Source organism: Scleropages formosus, chromosome 4 (genome assembly GCF_900964775.1).
Source record: "Scleropages formosus chromosome 4, fSclFor1.1, whole genome shotgun sequence".
NCBI lineage: Eukaryota > Metazoa > Chordata > Actinopteri > Osteoglossiformes > Osteoglossidae > Scleropages > Scleropages formosus.
This window is the reverse complement of record NC_041809.1, coordinates 728,327-749,598: the sequence shown is the minus strand read 5'-3', so window position 1 is coordinate 749,598 and position 21,272 is coordinate 728,327. Positions and strand designations below refer to the sequence as shown.

Sequence of the window (21,272 nt, the reverse complement as noted above, 5' to 3'; positions counted from 1 at the left end):
CATGTTACATACAGGCATTCCCCAATGTATGAAATCAATCAGTTCCTGAAAATGGTGCAGGTTATGTCTATTTCCCATTATTTAAATTGGTGAAAAATGTTTTCCCCACCCATCTGAAAACCCCAAACAAGTTTTCCCAAATGTCACTAAATCACTGTAAAAAAAAAACCTATATAATTGTCAACCCATTACTTCAGCATGATGCAAAACACACATTTATTCATTTAGCAGGTGCCTTTTTCCAATGCGTCATACATCCGAGGAAACTATACAAGGAAGCATTACACCTGTTGCCTTTGCTGCTTCTGGAATATACTGTGAAAAACCCAGGGCAGGCCAGAGTTACTGCTTCAGGGTTAATTCACACTTTTCTTTGTAACTGATAAGTTCTGTAGAATGAGCAAGCAGGGGAGTCACTGAGGACATCACATTCATTGGGAACACCTTTCTAAAACTGCGTAGTGTTGCCAAAATGCACATACATACCTGAGAAAGTCAACCACTTTTCCTGTATATTGCTCTGCTGTCTCTGCCCTCATTCAGTGAAATACTGTATACGCAGTATGGCTGATAGACACTCCTGTGGAATTCACTACACTTCTTATATTGCTGCATCGAATATAATGGCTGCAGAAATCTGGATGTAGATGCACATTACTGCACTTCAGCTTCACTCAGTCAGCATGCAACTTTCTTTTCATTTGGTTAAGGTTTGGATAAATTTATACTGATTTTTGTTCCATAAATTGAAAAGTGCATGTCCAGAACCTGTTTCCTCCTCTAAACAATGTATAATTCACATTCAAATTAATTATTCCTGCAGTTTTTCCAGCTGTGTGAATTTTAACAGATCATGTACATTGTGTTAAATGTTGCACTAAGAAAATACATGATATAAAAAAAGCATCCTTAAATCTACTGAGATCATTTAGGATGTTGGGTCTAAATGGAAAGTAAAAAATGGAACCAGCACATTTTCATGTAGATAGAACTAATGTAGAATGTTTTTTGAACAAAATTAAGAACTAGTCCATTAATACCATTATTTTACAGCAGAGGTAAGATTATTGGAATTTAATGAAGTTGGAAAAAGTATTAAGTATCAAAAAAATGCAAAGTTCTACACAAAAAGTCACATTTTGGTTAACATGAGACATTATCCACGAGGGACTCAAAATTATAGAAAGCATAGCCAGATGTTAACACCAAATGCACATCCAAAACAAACCATCACTATGTAATAGATTAAAATATTTCCCTGCCACCTTTGGCACTTCATGCCCTTAGTCCTTGCCAGTATGTCCTCAGCTAAAACTCAGGTGGTGGGAGGGAGACTGTCCCTCAAACTGGTAGCCTCCAGCCTCGCCCAAGTCCCGGTGTGGTGCAAAATCCATGAAGACGCACATGAAAACAGCCAAGCCCATTCCAGATGGCGACCGCATCCGTCCGGTCCTCACGTCCTTTAAACACAAACTTCCCTAAGAAGGCTCTCAATAGCTGGAGACAAGGGGTTGAAGATGTGCTCAGTGACAGTTAGTCATCCCTCCACTTTGGATCAGTAAAGTAGGAGAGTGGCTCCCGAACCCTCTGCTACAGCTCCTCAGTCAATAGTGATGCAGACCGTTTCCTTACCTGGAAGTCTCATGAGTCCAAGGACGAAGGGTTAGGGAACCTGCTCAGGAAACCCACCACCATCATCCCCGTTCCACCAGTGAAAGTGGATGGTGTTCTTCAGTCGGGATCCTTGAACCTGTTGTCTTGAGGGACCTTACACTGAGCAATTAGGAAAAATCACTAGACAAAGCTGCACTTGGGCTCCATGTGCTACCCAGACCAAAAAAAAAAAAAAGTGTGCTGGGAGGCAGAGGTTCCCCCATAACAGCAGCGACCAAATCACACTCAGTCACGCAGTCGATGGCACTCTGGCAATCTAATCTCTGCACTCTGTCCAGAACTTTATCCTTGGTCAGAAGGCTGAGAAGTTGAAATACTGTTTTAAACAAGGTGGAATAGACAGTACAGGAACTAACATTGTTACGATTGTGACCCGTTACTGCTGCTCAAGAAGGGTGGTGATTCCAGCAATGTCCTTTTCACAGCAGAGGTGTAATTGTCTTCCGTACTCAAGAAGGGTGGCGATTCCAGTGATGTCCTGTTTCGCTTCTGCAATGACATTAAAAGCAAATCAGTGCTGACAGTGGTGTGTGTGGTCATATCCTTGTACTTCGCAAATGCCCAACGCAAAGAAGTTTTTTTTCCACACCACTAATACCAAACCCTTCATCAACTGTTTATTGAAATGAAGCCTCAAAAAGTAAATCCATATATCTTCACATACTGTATCAAAAACATGCAAACCAACTTTCCAGTTTTTTGTCTTAAATTTTCCTAAACTACAGCTGTTTTTACCCCTATCCACACACATAACAACTTTACATAGAAGAAGGCTGTGTTGTCCACAATCTTGTTCTCCTGCTGGAGTCACCATTAGCAAGTTGGTCAAAAGTAAGGGACTTGACAAATTGTTCAAATAAAAGGCCTCTGTGAATACGAAACAATACCATTTGGACTACTATGAGCTCCTTGCCTGGACTGGGGTGGCCCCCACCTCTTCATCGGAGCAAAACTACAGCTTTGAAAATAGATTGATGATATAAAGACAATTGCACCGCTGACCACAAAAAATTTAAATCAGAAATTAGTTAAAATATTTTAAAAAAATGCAAATTCATATTTCTTGCCATTCACTTTGCAAAACTGTAGCAAAATAATAAAATTTTGTTAATGTTCCCATCATCCCTTGCCAAGTAGTTGCATATGTGTTGTGTTTACTAAGTGTCTGGTGTGGCATGTTGGTGCCTGTTGTCTCAATGATGGTGTAGGTAACTGGACTGGCTTATTCTGTGTCATGTACTCTATAAGGTTCTGTATTATTTGGTTACCTTCTCCCAACATTTCTTATGGTGCATTTCATGGCATCTCTGGGTTTGTATGAGCTTTTTTTTTGGGGGGGGTTAAGGCTTTGCAATCAATCAATGAAGAGCAAAAAGCACAAACGGCCACAGTATTCTGGTATACATTAATTGATACACTGTACTTAACACATAATATTTTGGTTGTTCTCCTACCTTGTTTTCATGCTGCGTTTCTGCATCATTTTCTTGACTTTTCTCTGCGTTCCTAAGAAGAAAATGCAGATGTTTTGTGCTTTAAATTGGCAGTAACTCATAATACAGGTACCTGAGGTGAAAAACAGGGTACTTTCGAAGCGGTAGCATGTAGCGTGGTCATTAGAAGTTCAGAGTATGTAAAACAAGGTACACCTGAAAGACTCTGTGTTCCGAGGGTTTCCTACAACATTTAAAATCTCAACCATCAACTAATGTAAATGTGAAATAACTGAAATAGCAGATTCTACTCTGAATACCATGTAGTACTTAACTGACGCCTTTACATGGATACACTTTTTTGGTGACATTTTTCGTCCAGTAAACTTTTTTCCTTGGTAATTTGACCCTGTGCATAACACTGGACGTTAGGATGACCAATTTCATAGAGCACATCAACCCTGTTTTGTGAGGAGTGGGTGCAAAGAGAACAAATTACTCACATAGGAATGAGATCATTTTCCGAGCCCCCCCTCCAGGAGCTGCCAGCTTTTGTTTTGTGCTTCCTGTCAATTTGAGTTAAAGGAGGGAAGCAAAATCGTGATTCATTGATGCTCTTACTTGCGTCTTACTAGTCCCCACAAGATTTGATCTTCATTCAACGACCCAAGACAAGCTTTTTTTTTTTTTTTAAATTTTACGTTCAGTCTCTCCTCTACAAAAGTACTCGGGCCTTACCGGATGGAAAAATGCGCTGTCTGCACTACAATTCCCATGATGCTCAGTGCCAGCAGACAGCCAACACCCTAACAGTCATGTGATCAACAGGGATGGCTGGGCCCATGTTCTCCACCACACTATACTGCACCCCTTTCAAAAAGAGCACCTCCATGTGGGCTGTCACACTGGCCTGCTCATCCTGCAGCTTCCTGTGGATGGACAGACACACACCCAAGTGGTGTGTCACAGCGGCGCTGAGCTGATCCTCTGACACAAACCCCAGATGTGAGAGGAGCCCAGCTCTGCTACTGACAGCGTGGACCAGCTTCTTGGATGCTGTACCTTTGCACTCGATGCTTGGCGATGACTGCATTGCTGCTCGGATCCGAGGTGATGAGGCTCGCGTAGGTTTCTTCGCTGCTCCTGGGAGATCTGACTGTGCTGCTGAAGGTGTTCACACTCCACACCTGAATGATTGTGACATTCCAGCCCAGCGCCTGGCTCAGACTCCCGTGGTACCCATGAAGACGAACCATCGGCACATTTCCGCAGCTTTGGACGATGCTCCGTTTAGACAACGTGCCTCTGTCTTCTTCTTCCACTGAAGGAACCATGCTCTGGACCATGTTGACTGCCTGGTTCAGCGAGATGACCACAACACTGGAGCGAGAACTTGCTTCAACATTAATCTGTGAGAAGCAAAACAGGTGTAAAGTGAACCCTTCTATTTGTAATGCTTTACGAGAAATGTCAATCTTACAGTTATATTATGTGGGCAGCAGGTGGCACAGTGGTTAGAGCTGCTGTCTTTGGACTTGAAGAACCCGGTTTCAAAAATCCAACCTCCAGAGGTAGCACCCTTGTAGCAAGGTACTTACCCTGAATTGGTCTGGTAAAAATGACCCAGTGGTATAAATTGGTAAATCACTAACATTGTAAGTTGCTTTGGAGAAAACTGTGATAAATGAATAAATGTAACTGAGTAAGGTACTACCCTGAATTGATATGGCACAAGTTATTAATGTAAATCTTATGAATGTCCATTTTTGAGCACCTTACCCCTCGCTCACCAGTCCTAATTCAATTCCGTGTTCTTGAAAACGGACCCAATGTCAAAAACGGGATAATGAAATCACTTATTTTATAACGAATAACAAAGTTAAAGCACAGTGGTGAAGAAGAGAAGAAGAGAAGATGCGAACACAAATACGCAAGAAGAGTACAGAAGAGAACCGAGAGCGTGGGTACATGTTTCCCACAATGCAGCGCAGCTCACAGTCTCACACAGCCACTTGGCACAGCTTTCAAATGCATCCGAGTTTATTGCGCCACACTGAACGTTGCAGACCAGACTGGATGTGAGAGAGACCGCGCTTACGAAACCCGGGACCGGCTAACGATACGTGGTATTAATACTTGCAGGTGGGGCGCATTTAAAACCAGATACATACATATATGGGAAGACCGAATAACAGAGATGGAGGTTTGTAGTTTCAGCTAAGAAAGTGTTTGATTTCACACTCACACATGGGAAAACCTCACCGGAACACTGAGCTGCTCACCTCCGCTCCGGTGCTGCCGGACAGACCCTCCCCATTGCAGTCGGTGGCCTTCGGCTGCAACGTCACGGGCCCTTCCCGTCCCTCCAGGGACAACACATAGAGCCGACCAGTAGAGGGCTCCACTTCGAACTGTCGGCTGGGCTCCTGGAGGCCGTACCGCAGTCGACCCCATTCCCCAAAATCAGGGTCCAAGGCCTGCTGAGCAACAGACGGCTCATGGTGGTGTTCTCTTCACCCACACGCTCACGCACAAAACCTCAAATATTATAAAGGCACCTGCAGCCTCCTGCAGTAGAAATAATCGTCGACGTTAAGTATTTGTGTCATTTTTCCGATAAATCATATTGGTCATATATGGTCATGCGTTCAACGTTTTACTGTAAGCAGGGGGTTGTTGCACCTCATGACATTTTCCATGGCAAACTCATTTCTCGCGCTGCGAGTGTCCCATCAGCTCTATGCAGTTCTCCCTCACCGACCTGGACCTGCAGCACGGGGTGTCGGTACGGGGCGATGCTGAACACCTTGGCGGAGTAGCTGGCGCTGAGGAACACAGGGGGTTCGTCGACATCCTCGACCTGCACCGTGACCTTCGGAGGGAAGCAAAGACGAGGACGTTCAGCCTCGATGAGCTGCAGCGGTTGAAGGACGGGACATTACCGCCGTCTGCGAAAGCGCGAAGCTGCGGAGGAGCCATCGCGTAGCGGTCACCTAATATGCGGGATTCGCCGAGAGGCTGGATCAGCCATACCGCAGTGAGCGCGGTGTTGGGCGGAGTCCTGCCGTCCACTGCCTCCACCGTGAGCGCGTACCATTCCAGCAACTCCTTGTCGAGGCTCCGGCGAGTCTGGATCCTGCCCTCTCTGTCCACTGTGAACGTGTCTCCGCGGGACTGGAGAGGGCAGGTGACCCACGCGACGGAGCTGCCCGTCTCGGCCTTCACCCGGCCCACCTCGGTCCCGCTGGCCTCGTTCCCCGCCCCACTGAAGTTGTACAAGGAGCGCTCGAAGGCCACTGTTCCTGTGAGACTGGCCTTGATCAGGGAGATCGGGACAGTGGCTTTGTGCGCGCGCACACGCGCGCGCACACACACACACACACACACACACACACACACCGGGAGAGAACACATCAGCGCAATGTCCACTGGACCCTTAGGAGAGTCAGCCTGCCTGTCGTAGGTCCACTGCGGCTTAAAAGTAACACCAGGTCCTCGAGTTATGAACATTTGGGTCACAAATTTTTCGAGATACACTTTTCAGCTCATTGCAACTGGCTACTGACGCCCCAGGTTACGAACATTCCGGATATGAACTGCTGAGCACACAAGTGCAGGACCGATTTCGTTCGGCATATTTTTTTTTGTTTATTGGACTATTTCAATCTCGCCTCAAGGTTAATAGTAACAAGATAATAGAATAAACGGCAGCGCCGAGGTCCTGTCCAGCGTGTGTCCTGCGTTGTACGAGCTGTTGGTGAAAATGGAATAAAGAACATTTTAACTCATCGTAGCTTTATCCGAGTTCTCTTTTTTTTCTTTTTTTTTACAAAATCTAACCTGTGAATAAATCAAGGGACATGTTTCATGCTGTCACTGCTTGTGACATCATGGTTGGACCATAAAAAATAAACAAATTACTTTAGGCTCAGATTTCCAGTCCCACTTGTGTTTGTACGTTGAGGAACCGGTGCAATAAGTCAACATTACCGTCCCTCTTCTGTCCTGGCAGAGTGAAAGCCAACCCCACAGACACGCTCAGACGTCCCAGTAGAAGTGAAGCGGACCCTCGTGGGTGAAATCCTGGCCTGAGGAGCACCGGTGAACCTGAAGCATGCTGAAGAACGTTTGGCCAAAAGTCCATCCAGCTGCGAGTGGACCGGTGGAGAGGGCTGAGGAGAACCTGTGCCGATGTTGTAGACCACAGTCTGGTTGATGCCCGTGTCTCCATCCTTGGCTTCTATAGCCTCAGGCAGAATGCGAAGGAGGGGCCCGGCCTTCCGAGAGCATCGGGTCGATTTCGCGAGAGGAACTGTACATGTTGTCTGCATATGACCAGACACACACTGAAGGACCTGAGACTCACCTGGTTCTCTTTGATGGCAGCGTTGTACACGTTCTGATTAAAATATGGGTTCACGTTGTCAACGTCTTCCACCGTTGCATCCACCGTGGTCGGGGCGTTCAGACCCTCCGGGTCCTGGACGGTACATCAGGCGTGAAGAAATGGACACTGGACAACGTTACACTCATCGCACTCACCGCAGCTACGGTATCCTAAAGAGAACGTGCTCTGCACACTTTACGATACGCCAATTACGCCGTTTGTTTCAAGTGCTCCAGGAATGACTGTAATTGGCCTTATACCAGAGTACCGACCTTCTTCAGACAAGCAGCCTGATGCTGGGAACCGGGGGCTGCTCACCACACCCACTGGATCTGCCACTTTGGACCTGGACCACGAGCTCAGGCTCCACTGACTCTAATTATACTGCATGTTGCTTGTTGCTTCCTCATAGCGGGGAGATTTTTGTTTTCCTCTCCTCAGGTGCCAGGCGGTTTACTTGCTATCAATGTCACTGCCCTGTTTGTGTCTGCTGTTCAGTGTTTCATAGAATTTAAATACTACCAAGAAACTGGATCACGATTTTCTCGGCTTTAAGCGAAACAGCAGTAACGTTGTGATTCAACGCAAATGACTCGGGTTTCACGGGTGCATCCCCAAACTGACCGTGGGCCAAAGAAGCACCATCCTTCGTACCTGAGCTTCCACAGTGAACCTGTAGCCTCTTGTGATGTTGTAGTCCAACAGTCTCTTCAACACTATGGTTCCGTCATCCCTCAGCTCAAGGTCACTTGGTTCCGTGGGCTTTGGATACACGGAAAAACCAAGAAGGTAGATTTCAGTCCCGCGCGTAAACAAACGGAAGTCAAAGTGCGACCGGCCCCCCAGGGACCGAATCAGAGGTGGGGGCAGCAGCTCAGGGCGGCTCTTTGAAAGACCTGAAGGTGCCTGTCTGAAGATTCGCTGCCACAAGAGGGATTGACGGTCGGCTACACTATGACGGTTCTCCGAGTGCTTAGAGGACGTCGTCTGATGGATGGTCACTTGAAACGCTCACCAGAAAAGAGTATGACACTTTGTTGTTCTCCAACGTAACATCTGCATCGCTTGCGGAAGCCTGGAGCACGCCGGACCCCACCGGCAAAGTCTGAGCGTGAAGAAATGATTGAAATGAGGACCGATTCAGAGCGACGGTTAAAACCGGCGAAAGGGCCGGATTACGAGACGCCACCACGTGCGATATTTGACAAATGCATTTTTTGTGTCATTGTCAGCAAAGTGGCCCACTTTACACTAGCGGATGGACTCCATCACTCACGGAACCAAATCGTGACCGTGCTCACTTTTCGGCTCACAAGGTAAAGACCTCCTCACCTCCGACAGTGTTACCTGGTGACGCTTCTTTTCAAAAACTGGGCCGTTATCCTTTTACGTCAGTGATGTGAAGAATCCGAGAATTGTTTTGCTGTTGAGAATTCATTCAGGAAATAAAGATAACAAGATTTAAAAATATTTCTACAACAGACATTTACCTTTGTAGTCTTACACATGACGGAATAATAAAGTGAACCCCCAGTCTAAAAGCACACACATACAAAGTCATTACATTTTACTTGTTTTTACACACTTCTTTCCTGTCAGGTAAAGTGGCAACAAAGTCAGTTTTACTCATTTTGCTTGAGGAGAATAATTTTTAATAAGCTTCTTGCAGAACGGTTCTCGTCTCTGAATTTTCTCTCATTGGTAACATCATCAGCCAATGAGAAACAGTCTGACCTCATTATCAGCCAATGAGAAACAGCCTGAGCTCATCATCAGCCAATGAGAAACACAGGTGTGCTTTTTCATGTTGAGAAACCACATACCAGCCACTGGGTGTCAGCGTCCAGCGGCTTCTTGGTCCTCACGACGGCGACGGAGTCTCCAGGGGTGAAACTCAGCTCCAGAAAGTCCAGATGTTGTGGAAACAAGTTTTCCACCAGCTGGAGATTCTCATCCACTGGGACCCGGGTGAACTCCTCCACATCACCTGATTGGACGTTGAAAAGAACGCAAGGTGTTGTAAAAATCCACTTCTCCTCGTAGGAGACCTTTCTGCTCACTTACAACCGCTATAAACATGTTACAGTAGCAGATTACAGGGCTTATTACTACTAAAACTTAAACAAATATTACTTTGACTAAAACCAGGGACAGCAGGTGGCAGAATGGTTAGAGCTGCTGCCTTTGGACCCAAAGGTTCGAATCCCACCCATTGCTCCAGTGCCCTTGATCAAGGTATTTACCGTAAAACTGCTTCAGCAAAAACGAACCTGCTGCGTGAGCGAGCAAATCCCTGTAGGGAGCTAATACTTATTAATAGTGTTAATATGAATACCAGTAGCAGCAACAGAGGGTGGCTTCTGAAGCTCATTGGTGGCACATCGAAAATGATCCTAGTATAAATACTAATATTTATACTAATAGTAATTGACAGTAATATTTTATACTAATAATATCTATTGTGAAATAAATACTAGGATAAAGTGGTACTGGTACATCTGTGGACATGCATGAGCACGTTAAGTGTGTTGCAGGTGGGGTCTTTAGAGTGAAATCTTACCGAAATAATTTTCATCGAAGGATCCAACTTCGTTCCAACTCCCAGAATGACACTTTATGGGTGAAGCTGTCGACAGAGATCATCCATTTAGGCACAAAACTCACTTGTGAGAGCAGAGTCTGGGTTTCCCCCGAGTGACGACCGTGACGGAGCCCCCGAACCGCGGTCCGAGAGCGTGGACAAGAGCGCCGAGCGAACGAGCGGGAAACTAGAGGGTGACTAGAAGGCAACTGAGCAGAGGGTGACCGGAAGGAAACCAGAGAAAGCAGGGGCCCCGAAGCCCTGTTCCGCTACGGTCCAACGGTCCGTCTCGGTTTCTTGCTCACCGGTTCCCCTCCTTTTGGACAAAGATTCATCGGCACAGAGGGAGCACAGAGGAAGGATGAGGATGATGACCAAGAGGCGGCCCGCCGGCCCCATGGTGCAGGACAGGACACGACCCGGTCCACCACACAAACGCCGTACGAGACGACGACCAGCGATCTGAGCTTCTGGACTCCAGCAAGAAGCTCCACCTTGTTTCCCAAGTTGTCATATTTTGATTTGACTTTTTATGACTTACTGTCACTGCCAGCCGATCCCCACAATGAGTCCAAGGTACAGAGGGAGAACCTGACACTCAGAGAGCGGTCAGCTAGCAGGTGCAGGAGCTTCACGGCTCCAGGCTCGATTCGGCGCCGAGAGCATATTAAATGGACGAAAAGCGTCATTCGGTCACCTGTACCGAACGTGATCTTTACTTGTGCCGAGGCCCGTGTTTCTTCTTGGAGTCATTGTTAAGTGCGGAAAAGGAAGGCTGTTACTGCTCAGCTCCCACAATGCACTGGGTCATAGAAAGAAGTGCGTGTTTGACAATGGCAAACGAGGAAATGGGCAACAGTTAATGAGCTCCAGGAAGCAACCAGAGTTTTTCTACAGCTCAGAGCAAACATAGTGCATCAGCAACAGACAAAAAGCTTTACACACACACACACAGGACTATGGACATCGTTATGTTGCTGGTTCACATCCCTCCAGTAGCTCCTATAGAAGTGACATTCAAATAGCAAATACATAGATGATCATAGCAGATGGTGTTGGACTCATCGATGGAGCTGTCAGGAGATCAGGAGAGAAGTGGCTCTCGAAGAGATGGGTTCGCGACCCTTCTTGAATGCGGGAGGGATTCAGCAGCTCCGAGGGACACATGGAGCTCATTCCAGCACATCGGGAACCAAACTGAGAACTGATGGAGCTTCGGTTTTGGACCCTTGTGAGTGGGAGAAGCGGTCAGAGGTGTGGACCACAGTGGTCCTTCTGGGCTGTAGGGAGTGACCAGGTCCTGTAGGTATTGGGGTTCACATCCTTTGACTGCCTTATAACTGTAATTACTACTGTAACCAGAGTGTTGAACCGGATGCAGGGAGCTATAGGAAGCGAGCAGAACGAGACGACGTGGGAGACGGTGCTGCCGTGTCTTATTTTCCTCTTGCTCTGTTCAGCTGCGAGCAGGAAACTTACTGTTCACACGACGACGACGACGACGACGACATCCGGAGCGAGCAGAGAGAGAAGCACACAGAAGCTCCCTGTTGTAACGTGTTATTTTTATTCATGTTGTTTAGTGCAATCTAAGTTCATGGCATCTTTACTGCAACAAAGGGGGTGGTGCCACAGAGCAGCGGACAGTTGGGAACAAGGTCACACCCCCAAGGGGCCCGGAGAAGGGAGTCCAACATCACCGAGACGGCGGAGACGATGAAAATCAACGGAACGTTTTGATCGTGAAGTAAGGAGCGAGTCGTCATGGCGTCAGCAGCAGGCTCCCCCCCGCTACCCCCGTCGGGGTTGTGGGTTGTGCGCTCCTCACAACGTCGCCAGGCAGACAGCAGCGTCCCAGTCCCGTCGCCGATCCGGTGGAATCTCCTGCAGCGCAGCGGGGAGCAGAGGGAGGGCGCAGCAGGTCGGGAAGAGTCACCTGAGTGCGTCAGAGACCGGCCCCACGTGGGCTAAAGCTGGAGGTGGGACCTGAGGTCAGGGGTCGGCCCTGGAAGGCGGCCCTGAGGGAGAGAGCTTCTGGCGGGAGAGGCAGGACACCAGGGCACCCGTCTGGGCAGATCTTGGGATCTGAGAGGGGCTCTCTTGTCCCTCTAGGTGGGTCTTCCCTGCCCCAAACGCACCTTTGCTCTGAGGAAGGAGCAGTAAAGGAGGTCAGACTGAAGGGGAAACGGGTGTTGAGACAAGAGCCGCAACAGCAGCGGCGGTCCGAAGGGGTTCCGCTGCCCCGACTTTACCTGAGGTTCTTCTCGGAGCTCGAGTGTCGGGGGCCGGCCTGCGAGGACAGCTTCACCTGGGCCTCCAGTCTGGAGTAGATCCCCCCGGTGTGCTGCAGGAGCGAGAGCAGGAACTGAGCGCACGGCTCAACTAGCAGCGAACCGTGACCATAGCGGTCGCACCACCTCCACGAGCCCATGACACGCCACTTAGGTCGCCGAGTCCGAGTCCACGAATAACGACGAACACGGAGCTCCCCGCTTTACTTACCGCTCCTGTCAAAGTCTCAGACATCACCGTCATCAGCAGTACTTTGCAACGCTTCTTAGTGCCAAATTTGTAACTTCAAGCTAATTTAAAACGAGCGGAAAAATGCAAACTGAGACATTGCCCATGTTGTTACTGATCACCGACCCCCAGGAACACCAGACAGGAGCTGTGAACGCTGTGGAATGGAGCTGAATGAAGGCGGTCGCTGTGGTGCTCTTTACTGCCACCTACTGGCTGAGAGGGTAAACAGCTCATGCTCACTCTGCTACGGACAGATATGTGAAGAACAGAAAAAGTGGAAAGCACCTCTAAACTCCGTAAACGAAGCGTTCAAGAGCGCACGCAGGAGCTGCTCTACATGCAGAGTGGTGCTGCTGCCAGGATACGGGAGACTCCTCCAACTCACCTCTTTCATTTCCTTCGATCTGCTCTGTTCCAGGTCTCCATACCTCATCTTGGAGAGATGCCCGATGATTTCAGCCATCCTTCGCTGATCTGTGACACAGGACACAGCGATAGCAAACGGGCCGCTTCCGCACGGCTCCTGACCGCTGCGACCGCCGCGACCGCACCGCACCGCACCTTCCTCTCGCTGGGCGTCCTGGTTGAACCGCATGGAGCGGCTGCTGTCCCACTTGCTCTTGGTAGCGCTCACTCTGTGGAGAAGAAACCCTGCTGAGATCCTGCGCCGCACGCTGCCGCAGTGGCCGCCGGCTACTGGGAGCAGGTAAACATGGTAACTCACGTGAAAGCAGTTGTGTCCCGACAGGGAGCCTAAAAGCAGACAGCAGGAGACCTTCAGTACAGAACTGGAAAGAGAGAGGTGAACGAGACCGCACCCACCCACACAGATCCCCTTCTCCGACACAGATATGCACCTTCTCCGATGTCCTCTCCTTGCGCTGGAAACTGGGGGAGGACACCTGTCTCTTCAGGGGTTTGCTGGATCTCTTGGCTTTCTTCACACCTGTGTGCAAAGACATGCCTCGTCCCCACTGTTACGCACACACACGGAAATACTGTAACTACGGCGAAGGACAATGGACTCCTCCCTCAGTGTGGCGTCTGAACTGGTACTGAGACAACAGTCACTTCAGTCCAGGTGTGTAAGTCAAATATGTCTCCACCCGCTGGCTGAAAAGAGTCACTGCACTCGGCAACAATGAGGCCCCGCCCACACCTTGCTTCTTAGACACCTCCTCTTCATCGCCGACCTCGTCCTCGGTGACCTCGGAGCCGGTGGTGTATTCCTCGTCCTCCGAGAGCAGGGACTGCTGCCTCTGCAGGACGGCGGGGGGCAACGGAAGAGCTAACACACACACACACACACACACACACACACTCTCTGAGCTTTGAACACCACTGCATCCAAGGAGAATGTGCCACATACCAGCTGTAGTCCCCAGTTCTTCAGCAAAGAAAACTGCAAACAGACAGAGAGCAGATCAGTAACAGGAAGTCCCTGCAGTTAAAAAGGGCCCCGAAACGGAGGGGCCACTGGAGTGGGGGGTGGGGCGTACCGCTGTGATCTCGCCCGCTTTGGGGGCCCCCGGGAGCCTCGGCTCCAGCTGGACGTCACAGTCGAAGGACCGCTCCCCTGCAGAGGACGTCTCTTCTGCGCTGAAGTACACAGAGCACGGGGGGGGGGGGGCTGTCAGAACTCTCAAATCAGGAGCATGAGGTGGGCGGAGCCTAAGGCTGTGGGCCCCCAGAGGACCCCAGTCAAAGAAAGTGTGGAAATGGATGGCCACCAGGGGTATTTATTCATTTGTTTGTTCTCCATAACTGTGTGTCTAGGGCAGGGTGTGAGGCAGGGGATGCTTCCGCAGGGGACTCACACACACACACACACACACACACACACACACAGAGCAATCAGATTAGAGTCATCAGGCCCCCAACAACACGTCTTTTGAATGCAGGAGGAAACCCTCGCAAACACACACAAAAAACACGCAAACTCCACACACGCTGAGCTGCAGCCAAACCCGTGCTGCAACACACCTGATGTACCGTAGCTGAGGGCGGGGGGGTGTACGAAGGCTGAGGGGGCTCACCTGTGGGGGGGCGAGGGGGTGGACACACAGACGGCATCTCTGTGCTGCAGCAGGTCTTTCAGTACTTGGGCCTGAGCTGGGCTGAGCGGGGGGGCACTACTGGCATTGCCCTCTGGGACCCCCACGGTGTGGTCCCTCAGTCTGCAGCCCTTGGACACACACACACACACACACACTTAATCACTGTTCCTTCAGCACAAGTGCGTGTGTGAGGCAGCACCATCCGCTCCGAGCGCACCCCACCTTGGGCAGGCAGGCGGGGTCAAAGCGCAGCGCCCTCTGGTGGCAGCAGGGGTAGACGCCCGTCCCGCTGCAGCCCTGCTCCGTGGGCAGGGAGGGGTAGATCGCAGCCTCGGGGTGGTACCTGCACCGCGACAGCTCCGTGCACAGGAACACCTGCCAGCAGAGGGCGCCGTTACCGCTCACAGGCAATAGCCACGTAACCGTTCGGCCCGGCCGTTTCCCTGACTCACGGGCACAGGCAGGTACCGTAGCGAAACACGGCACTCGGGGCAAAAAACATCGGTACGTTAAAGAAAAAAGAAAAAGAAAAGCTCAAGTAAAAGCGTTCGCACAAACAAGTCAAAACGTATCGGGACACTGACCGAGGAGCGGCGGCGCGGTTGCGGAGACGGGGTGGGGCACAGGTTCACCGGTCACTCTCAACCGCCGCACCGTGTGTGTCGGCGTGCGAGCGACACGACCCCCGACTGTCCAGGATAGGCTCCGAACTACCACGACCCGGACGGGCGGTTGATGACCGTGAGAGAGAGCGAGTGACGATGCAAAGCTTCGTCTCCACTAACCCCTCCGCAGCACTCATTGACGAGCGATTGGTCCAATAAACGTGTGCAGCGTTCCTCGTCTTATTGATCACCGACTGAGCCGCGGCACACAGCAGCGGTAAACACTGTGGGAGCGAGTCACTAGTACCCTGTTTTACACTGATTTCTTTAGCTGGTGCTTCTTGGCACCACAGCATTAGGGGGCGCCGTAACCCCCCCGCTACCCACTGCTCCCGTTTCGGCGTTATTTACTGCCGTCATAAATAGCGAACACCGTAAAAAGCAGGTAACTGAAGGTAAGCGCAGGTAAAAAGGGTGAAAGAAAGCGGAAAACACCCCTCTTCCCCAAACCCCCCACCCCCAGGGTACCTGTTTGCAGCTGGAGCAGGTGAGGAAGTTCACGGTTCCCCAGAGCCTCCAGTAGACGAGCGCCCAGGACTGAAGCTCCTCATGCAGGCTGCTCAGGTGCTCATGGACATCCCAGCTCCTCTGCCTTTGGGGTGGCGAACAGAGCGGACGGCAGGTGAGCTCAGCGTGCGGTGATGCGGCGAGCCCCCCCCACCCTCACACCCCCACCTGGCGTGACTGTACACGATGTTCCCACGAGGATCGATGTTGATCTTCCCCGGAACGCAGGGAATCCTTCTCTCCGTCTCTTTGGTCAAAAGTTTGCTGCACAAGCTGCACCTGGGGAGGTGAGCGGGTCAGAGGGAACAGCGAACGGGGGGCGGGGGGGCGTACCGCCGGCCCCTCCCCGCGGCGCCGCTCACCTGTACAAGGTGCACGCGCTGCCCAGCGAGTCGGGATTCTCGTAGGCGGGGTCGAAGAGTCTCTCAATTTTCTTCTGAAACAGTTTGCTGCACGTAGGAGGGACAAATTTAAATATTCATACAATCATTTAAATATTCGTAGCTGTCCACGTCCTCAGGTTGGCTTCCTCTCACCTTTTGAATTTGTCCTTCTTGTCCTTGATGCCGTCTGCCTCGCTGTGGGTGAAGAGGTCGGCGATGCGCGTCGCCAGGTTGCTGTTGATGCAGCTCATATTGCAGGGCGTGGCTAGGATGGCGCTCATGTGAGCGTGACAGTACCGCACACACTCTTCCACCTGGGGGCGGGGAGCGCAGCCGTGATGGAGCCGCGAGCCGACGCTCTAGCAGCCGACACACAAGCGCGCCTATGCCTACGGCTGCGGGCCAGGAGAGAGCGCTGCACCGTGCTGCGGTGCGCACGGCAAACACACACCCATGCAGTGCGCCGCACCGCCGGGACACACCACCGCACCACCACACACCACCGCACAACACTTACTAAAGTCTCCATCTTCAAGAACTCGGAGGAGATCAGGATTGAGATCACATTGCTGGGTTCTGAAACCAACAAACACACACCACATAACACACTGCCAGGTACCACTGTGGACAGATACACCACCGAGGACCGGAACGGGTCCCGTCGCGAGCGGCGGCGCCGTCGAGGCCGCGGAGCCCCTTTACCTAGCTTCGGTCTGCCTCCGCCGCCGCCGTCGCCGTCACCCGCGTGCCTCCTCACGTAGTTCATGAGCCAGTCGAAGATGTGAACGTCGCAGTGGACCGAGATGTCCACCTCGTCCCAGCGCTGCGCGTCCGTGGACAGGTACTCGGCAAAGTACTTCATCTCGCTGACGAGGAGGTTGCGCGGACACACAAAGTCCTGCCTCACACCCTTCGCCTCGTCGCACACGTGGATGACCATGTTTGGCCTGCAGAGGTGGACAGAAGTCTCTGAGCGACAAAAAAAAGAGCACTAGAAACCAGTACATCTCAGCATGTTACTGGACGGGTTCTGGACCAGGTCCAGTTGCAGATGCAGCTCAGTGGCACCAGCTGAGCTTCTCTGGGGCTTTTCCATCGTTCGAGGAAGCAGCGTTGCGTACCCTTTGCCTTCGTCCACCTGTCCTATGTCCCCAGCGCCGGCGTCACTCTCGTCTCCCCCTCCCCCTCTGGCAGAGCCTGGAACGGTCAGACCTGCGGACGCAGCCAGGACATGTCGGCACGTTCAGGATCTGGGCTCCCGGGGCTCACGCTGCAAGTAAAACGGCCAAGTCGGCAGGAGGAACCATTCTGCCCGCGCGCACGCACACACATGCTGCACTACAGCGCGTCCTCTCACCGGTCACAGGTTTGAGGCTCTGGATGAGCCGGGTCTCGCCCAGCTCTGCTCTGGGTTCCAGGAGCTCCTTGACGCAGCTAGTGAGGGTGTCGGGGGAAACGGCACTCCCTGCGGTCAGGGCATTGCACTGGTCGTCCACAGGATGGAAACCGCCGGTGGCCTTGAGCTCCTCGAACCTTCTGGCACACTGCGGAGCACAACAACACACACGCACGCACCTCACCGGAGACGCCATCGCGCACGTCACGTCAGTGCACAAATCAGAGCTCGGCCACCAGCAGGTGGACCTTCTCCGGGACCACACGCCACTCAGGAGTTCACACCCAGGCTGTCCAGGTGCCACGCATCCGTGACCGTTGGCTGAGACCGTGTCGTACAGCCCCCCCCCCACCTCCACACCCGGCAAGGCGACGAGCTCACCTCTTTAGGCGTGAACCCTGGGACGAGGTGGGCGACGTTCTCCCAGTCGATGGGCTGAGGGACTCCCCACAAAGAGCTCAGCACCATGTCCAGGACCAGGATGTTGTTGTCGTAGGGGAAGTTGTTGTTGAGCGAGCAGAAGCGACTCATCTCTGCAGAGTCATAAAGCAACCAAACCATTTCAGTGCAAATGAAAACATCCGCTGGAGGACAAAAAAAAAAAAAAAAAAAAAAAAAAAAACACGCTAACTAGTGTGAAGGTCGTACCGCGGTACCAAGGCCACATACAGACTGTTAAGGGTTCAGAGCCACATAAATGATGGTGTTCTGCGGCCGGTTGTGAACCGGGCAGGCGGCGCAGAGCTTGCAGCTGTCACTTCACAGTGTGAAGGTGCTGGGTTCCAATCCCACCCCTTGATCGAGGCACTTGCGTGGAACTGATAAAAGGGGTAAATCAGTGTAAGTAGCTCAGCGCACAAACCTTGCAGCGTAAGTGACCTTGGAGAGAAGAGCAGAGGAGAATGAGTTCAGGCCAGCAGCAGAAAGTGCGCGGAAACCGGAGACCCCAGGAACACTCGCTCCCGGCGCACGATGACGCGCTAACTTTGCACTAACGCTGTACGAACAGTGTGAGAGCGGAGCAGCTCCGCGCGCACAGGCACAGGCACAGGCACACATACACACGACGTTGCCAAGTCACGGCGGAGGCTCGTGCCCGCGGTAACATTGTGACAGTGCGACACTGCGACACGTGACAGGCCGAAGCGAAGCGAAGAGCAGGAAAAAAAGACACTGCGGAGCCTGAGCGCCGGCAAGGAGCCTGTGTTGCGTGTGTGAGAGAGAGAGAGAGAGAGAGAGAGAGAGAGACTCCGCGCGCACGTCGCTCATCACCGGTCGCTTGAGTCGCCGACGGAGCGCGCAGCGATGAGCGCTCGTCCTCCACGCCAGTTCCCTGTCGGGATGCTCCTCCTCGGCTCTCCTGGCGCTCAGGCCGCGGCTCTCCGCGCTCCTCCCTCCCTCTGCTCCCGCTCCCGCGCCTCTCCCTCCATCGCAGACTCCACTGTTTGTGCGCGTCCCCGTTCCGTCCCGTTTCGATCCGATCGGCCGCGCGGCTGCGCAGTGCACGTTCAACGCGGAGCCACAGCAACCCGCAGCGGCCGAAGCGGCGCGCGGGGATGGGAAGGGAATGGGAGGGGGTGGAAGGGCGTGGGGGGCGGCCGGCCGGCTCGTGCGCTTCCGTTCGCTTCCGGTGCCGCAGTGCAGCAGGTGCATGGCGGCGTCCTGGTTGCTGGGCAACGGCGAGGAGTCAGTGACAAGGAGCCGGTTCGAATCCCCCCCTCGTGCTATAGTACCCTCGATCGAGGCACTTACCCTGCTGGGTACATGGGTAAAAGCCCCGCGAAGATGAGGCGCCTTGGACGAGCGAGTCCTAAGTAGCAGTTAATGCAGTTCGAACCCGCTGCTGCGCAGGTGAGGAGGGTGCGGCTCGCGGACCCTTGTTCGCTCTTCACTAGATTCGCTTCGTCGTCTTCTCCTCCTTAACAGCAACAATAATAATAATGGGAACAAGGAATCTACGGGGATTGCTTAGATAAGTTCAGAAGGTTCAAATCCCTCCTTTTCGTCACTCTTTTTGTCAAGGTATTTATCCTGAATTAATTTACTGAAAAATTACCCAAAATTAACAAAAAAAAAAAAAAAAAACAAAAACAATTGCATCAGCAAATCACTGCAAGTATTTTAGGATTATAAGTCGATCTGGAGAAAAGCATGTGCTAAATGAATCGATAAGATGCCACCAAGAGCCCATCTGAAGATGTGTACAGGCCCATACAGGCTTCCCTCGTTTAATAAGCCAAGCTATGGGAGTTCACATTGACGAGCGGTGTAATTTATACCCTAAAATTCACACAAAGAGCTGTCGACTCACACCAAACACCTCACGAGAACAAACACGTATGATATTAATACGACTCTTGGTGGAGCACCACAAAAGGCACAGCTCAGCTGCTTCAGAGCTGTGTGGGGGGATTGCAAGCATCTCATCTTTCAGATCATGTGACTTACACTATAGCACGAAACCGCCATCTAGCAGAATGAGTTCCAAAGCAAAAAATTTGTACAATATGTTCAAATTGCAAAAGAATTTTTTACATGATAAGCTTGAGAACTGAAGTGATAAAATGCAGATTTCTCTTGAAATGCAGCATCATTCAGAACAACTTTACTGTTCATTTCTAGTGACCCTGACTTGGATGAGCAGCTAAGGATAGATTTTCTAGGCGTTTAAAAATAATGCAGGTATTTACATTTACTCATTTAGCAGACGCTTTTGTCCAAAGTGACGTACATCTCAGCAAAAGTACAATTTATGCATTACATTGAGAGAAGGAGCCATAGCTGCAGACATGAAAGTCTCAGGCAAACCTAGTTTGTTCCCGACCACTTGCTGCACCAAGGTTCATCGTTCAAGTAGGTACATAAAACGCAAGATCGTCAAATCCCGATACCCTCCCACCAATTTTTTTTTTTTTTTTAAATAAGATACACAAATAAGCAAATACAATGCCAGAGTACTGGCTGAATAAAGGTTTTATCTGGGGATGCTTATGGAATTACAATGTGTGAACAGTTACACCATATTTTTCTCACTTTGTGGGGAAAAAAATATGTAAACTTTTTGTGGACTAAGAACACATTATTTTTAATCTATCACACTTACTGTAGGGGGGCACGGTGGTGTAACGGGTCTGGAGGTTCAAGCCCCGCTTGAGATGTCTTGCAGCAAACTGGCATCGCGCCCAGGGCATGTCCCCTTCCGCTTTGCACCCTGTGTTGCCAGGTAGGCTCCGGCTCGCCGCAACCCCGCTCGGGACAAGCCGTTGCGGACGATGCAATGCAACATTTACTGTAGGTTTATTAATTTATCGGACACTTTTCTCTGAAGACATTTACAGCACTAAACTATTTACAGTGATTTGCCTATGTGATTTATATAAGCAGGTAATTTTTTATGTACCAGAGCAATCTGGGCTCAGTACCTAGTCTGGGGTACTGCAGCAAGACTTGGTATTTGAACCTGGGACCTCTGAACCCAAAGAGCACAGCTCTAACCAGTGTGCAACTCTTTATCCCCATTCAAATTAATGGTAATTGAGAGTTTGTTTTAGGAGACGATTATCCGGAACTCGTTTGCCAGGGAAGTGTGCGAGGTGCAAAGAACAGCGCGTTCAGCAAGTACCCATTTTTATTCCTCTTCAATGGGAGCCGCACTAAACAGAAGAG

The 21,272-nt window shown here is 50.9% G+C and overlaps 1 protein-coding gene and 1 long non-coding RNA gene across 5 annotated transcripts; both read right to left on the bottom strand.

Annotated features, from left to right (window-relative positions):
* Positions 1–1,262: 1,262 nt before the first annotated feature.
* On the bottom strand, positions 1,263–3,736 carry LOC108927063 (uncharacterized). The gene is made up of 3 exons (XR_001965525.2): positions 3,611–3,736; positions 3,129–3,180; positions 1,263–2,163 (listed from the first exon to the last, which is right to left on the bottom strand). It is a non-coding gene; the product is annotated as an uncharacterized LOC108927063 (long non-coding RNA).
* Positions 3,737–11,621: 7,885 nt separating this feature from the next.
* sanbr (SANT and BTB domain regulator of CSR) lies at positions 11,622–19,504 on the bottom strand. 4 transcript variants are annotated; one of them, XM_029251231.1, is made up of 22 exons: positions 19,359–19,504; positions 18,879–19,275; positions 17,988–18,139; positions 17,568–17,754; positions 17,332–17,422; positions 16,913–17,157; positions 16,728–16,786; positions 16,364–16,524; positions 16,190–16,276; positions 15,996–16,106; positions 15,789–15,912; positions 14,878–15,030; positions 14,635–14,783; positions 14,098–14,197; positions 13,968–14,000; positions 13,758–13,857; positions 13,456–13,544; positions 13,323–13,351; positions 13,160–13,233; positions 12,984–13,072; positions 12,328–12,419; positions 11,622–12,220 (listed from the first exon to the last, which is right to left on the bottom strand). In XM_029251231.1, exons 3-22 carry the CDS (start codon positions 18,135–18,137, stop codon positions 12,184–12,186), a joined length of 2,160 nt encoding a protein of 719 aa, XP_029107064.1. In that variant the 5' UTR covers positions 18,138–18,139; positions 18,879–19,275; positions 19,359–19,504; the 3' UTR covers positions 11,622–12,183. The 4 variants fall into 4 exon arrangements, with proteins under 4 accessions (XP_029107064.1, XP_029107065.1, XP_029107066.1 ...); XM_029251232.1 differs by having other exon boundaries at positions 18,879–19,504; XM_029251233.1 differs by lacking the exons at positions 18,879–19,275; positions 19,359–19,504 and adding an exon at positions 18,469–18,839.
* Positions 19,505–21,272: the final 1,768 nt, after the last annotated feature.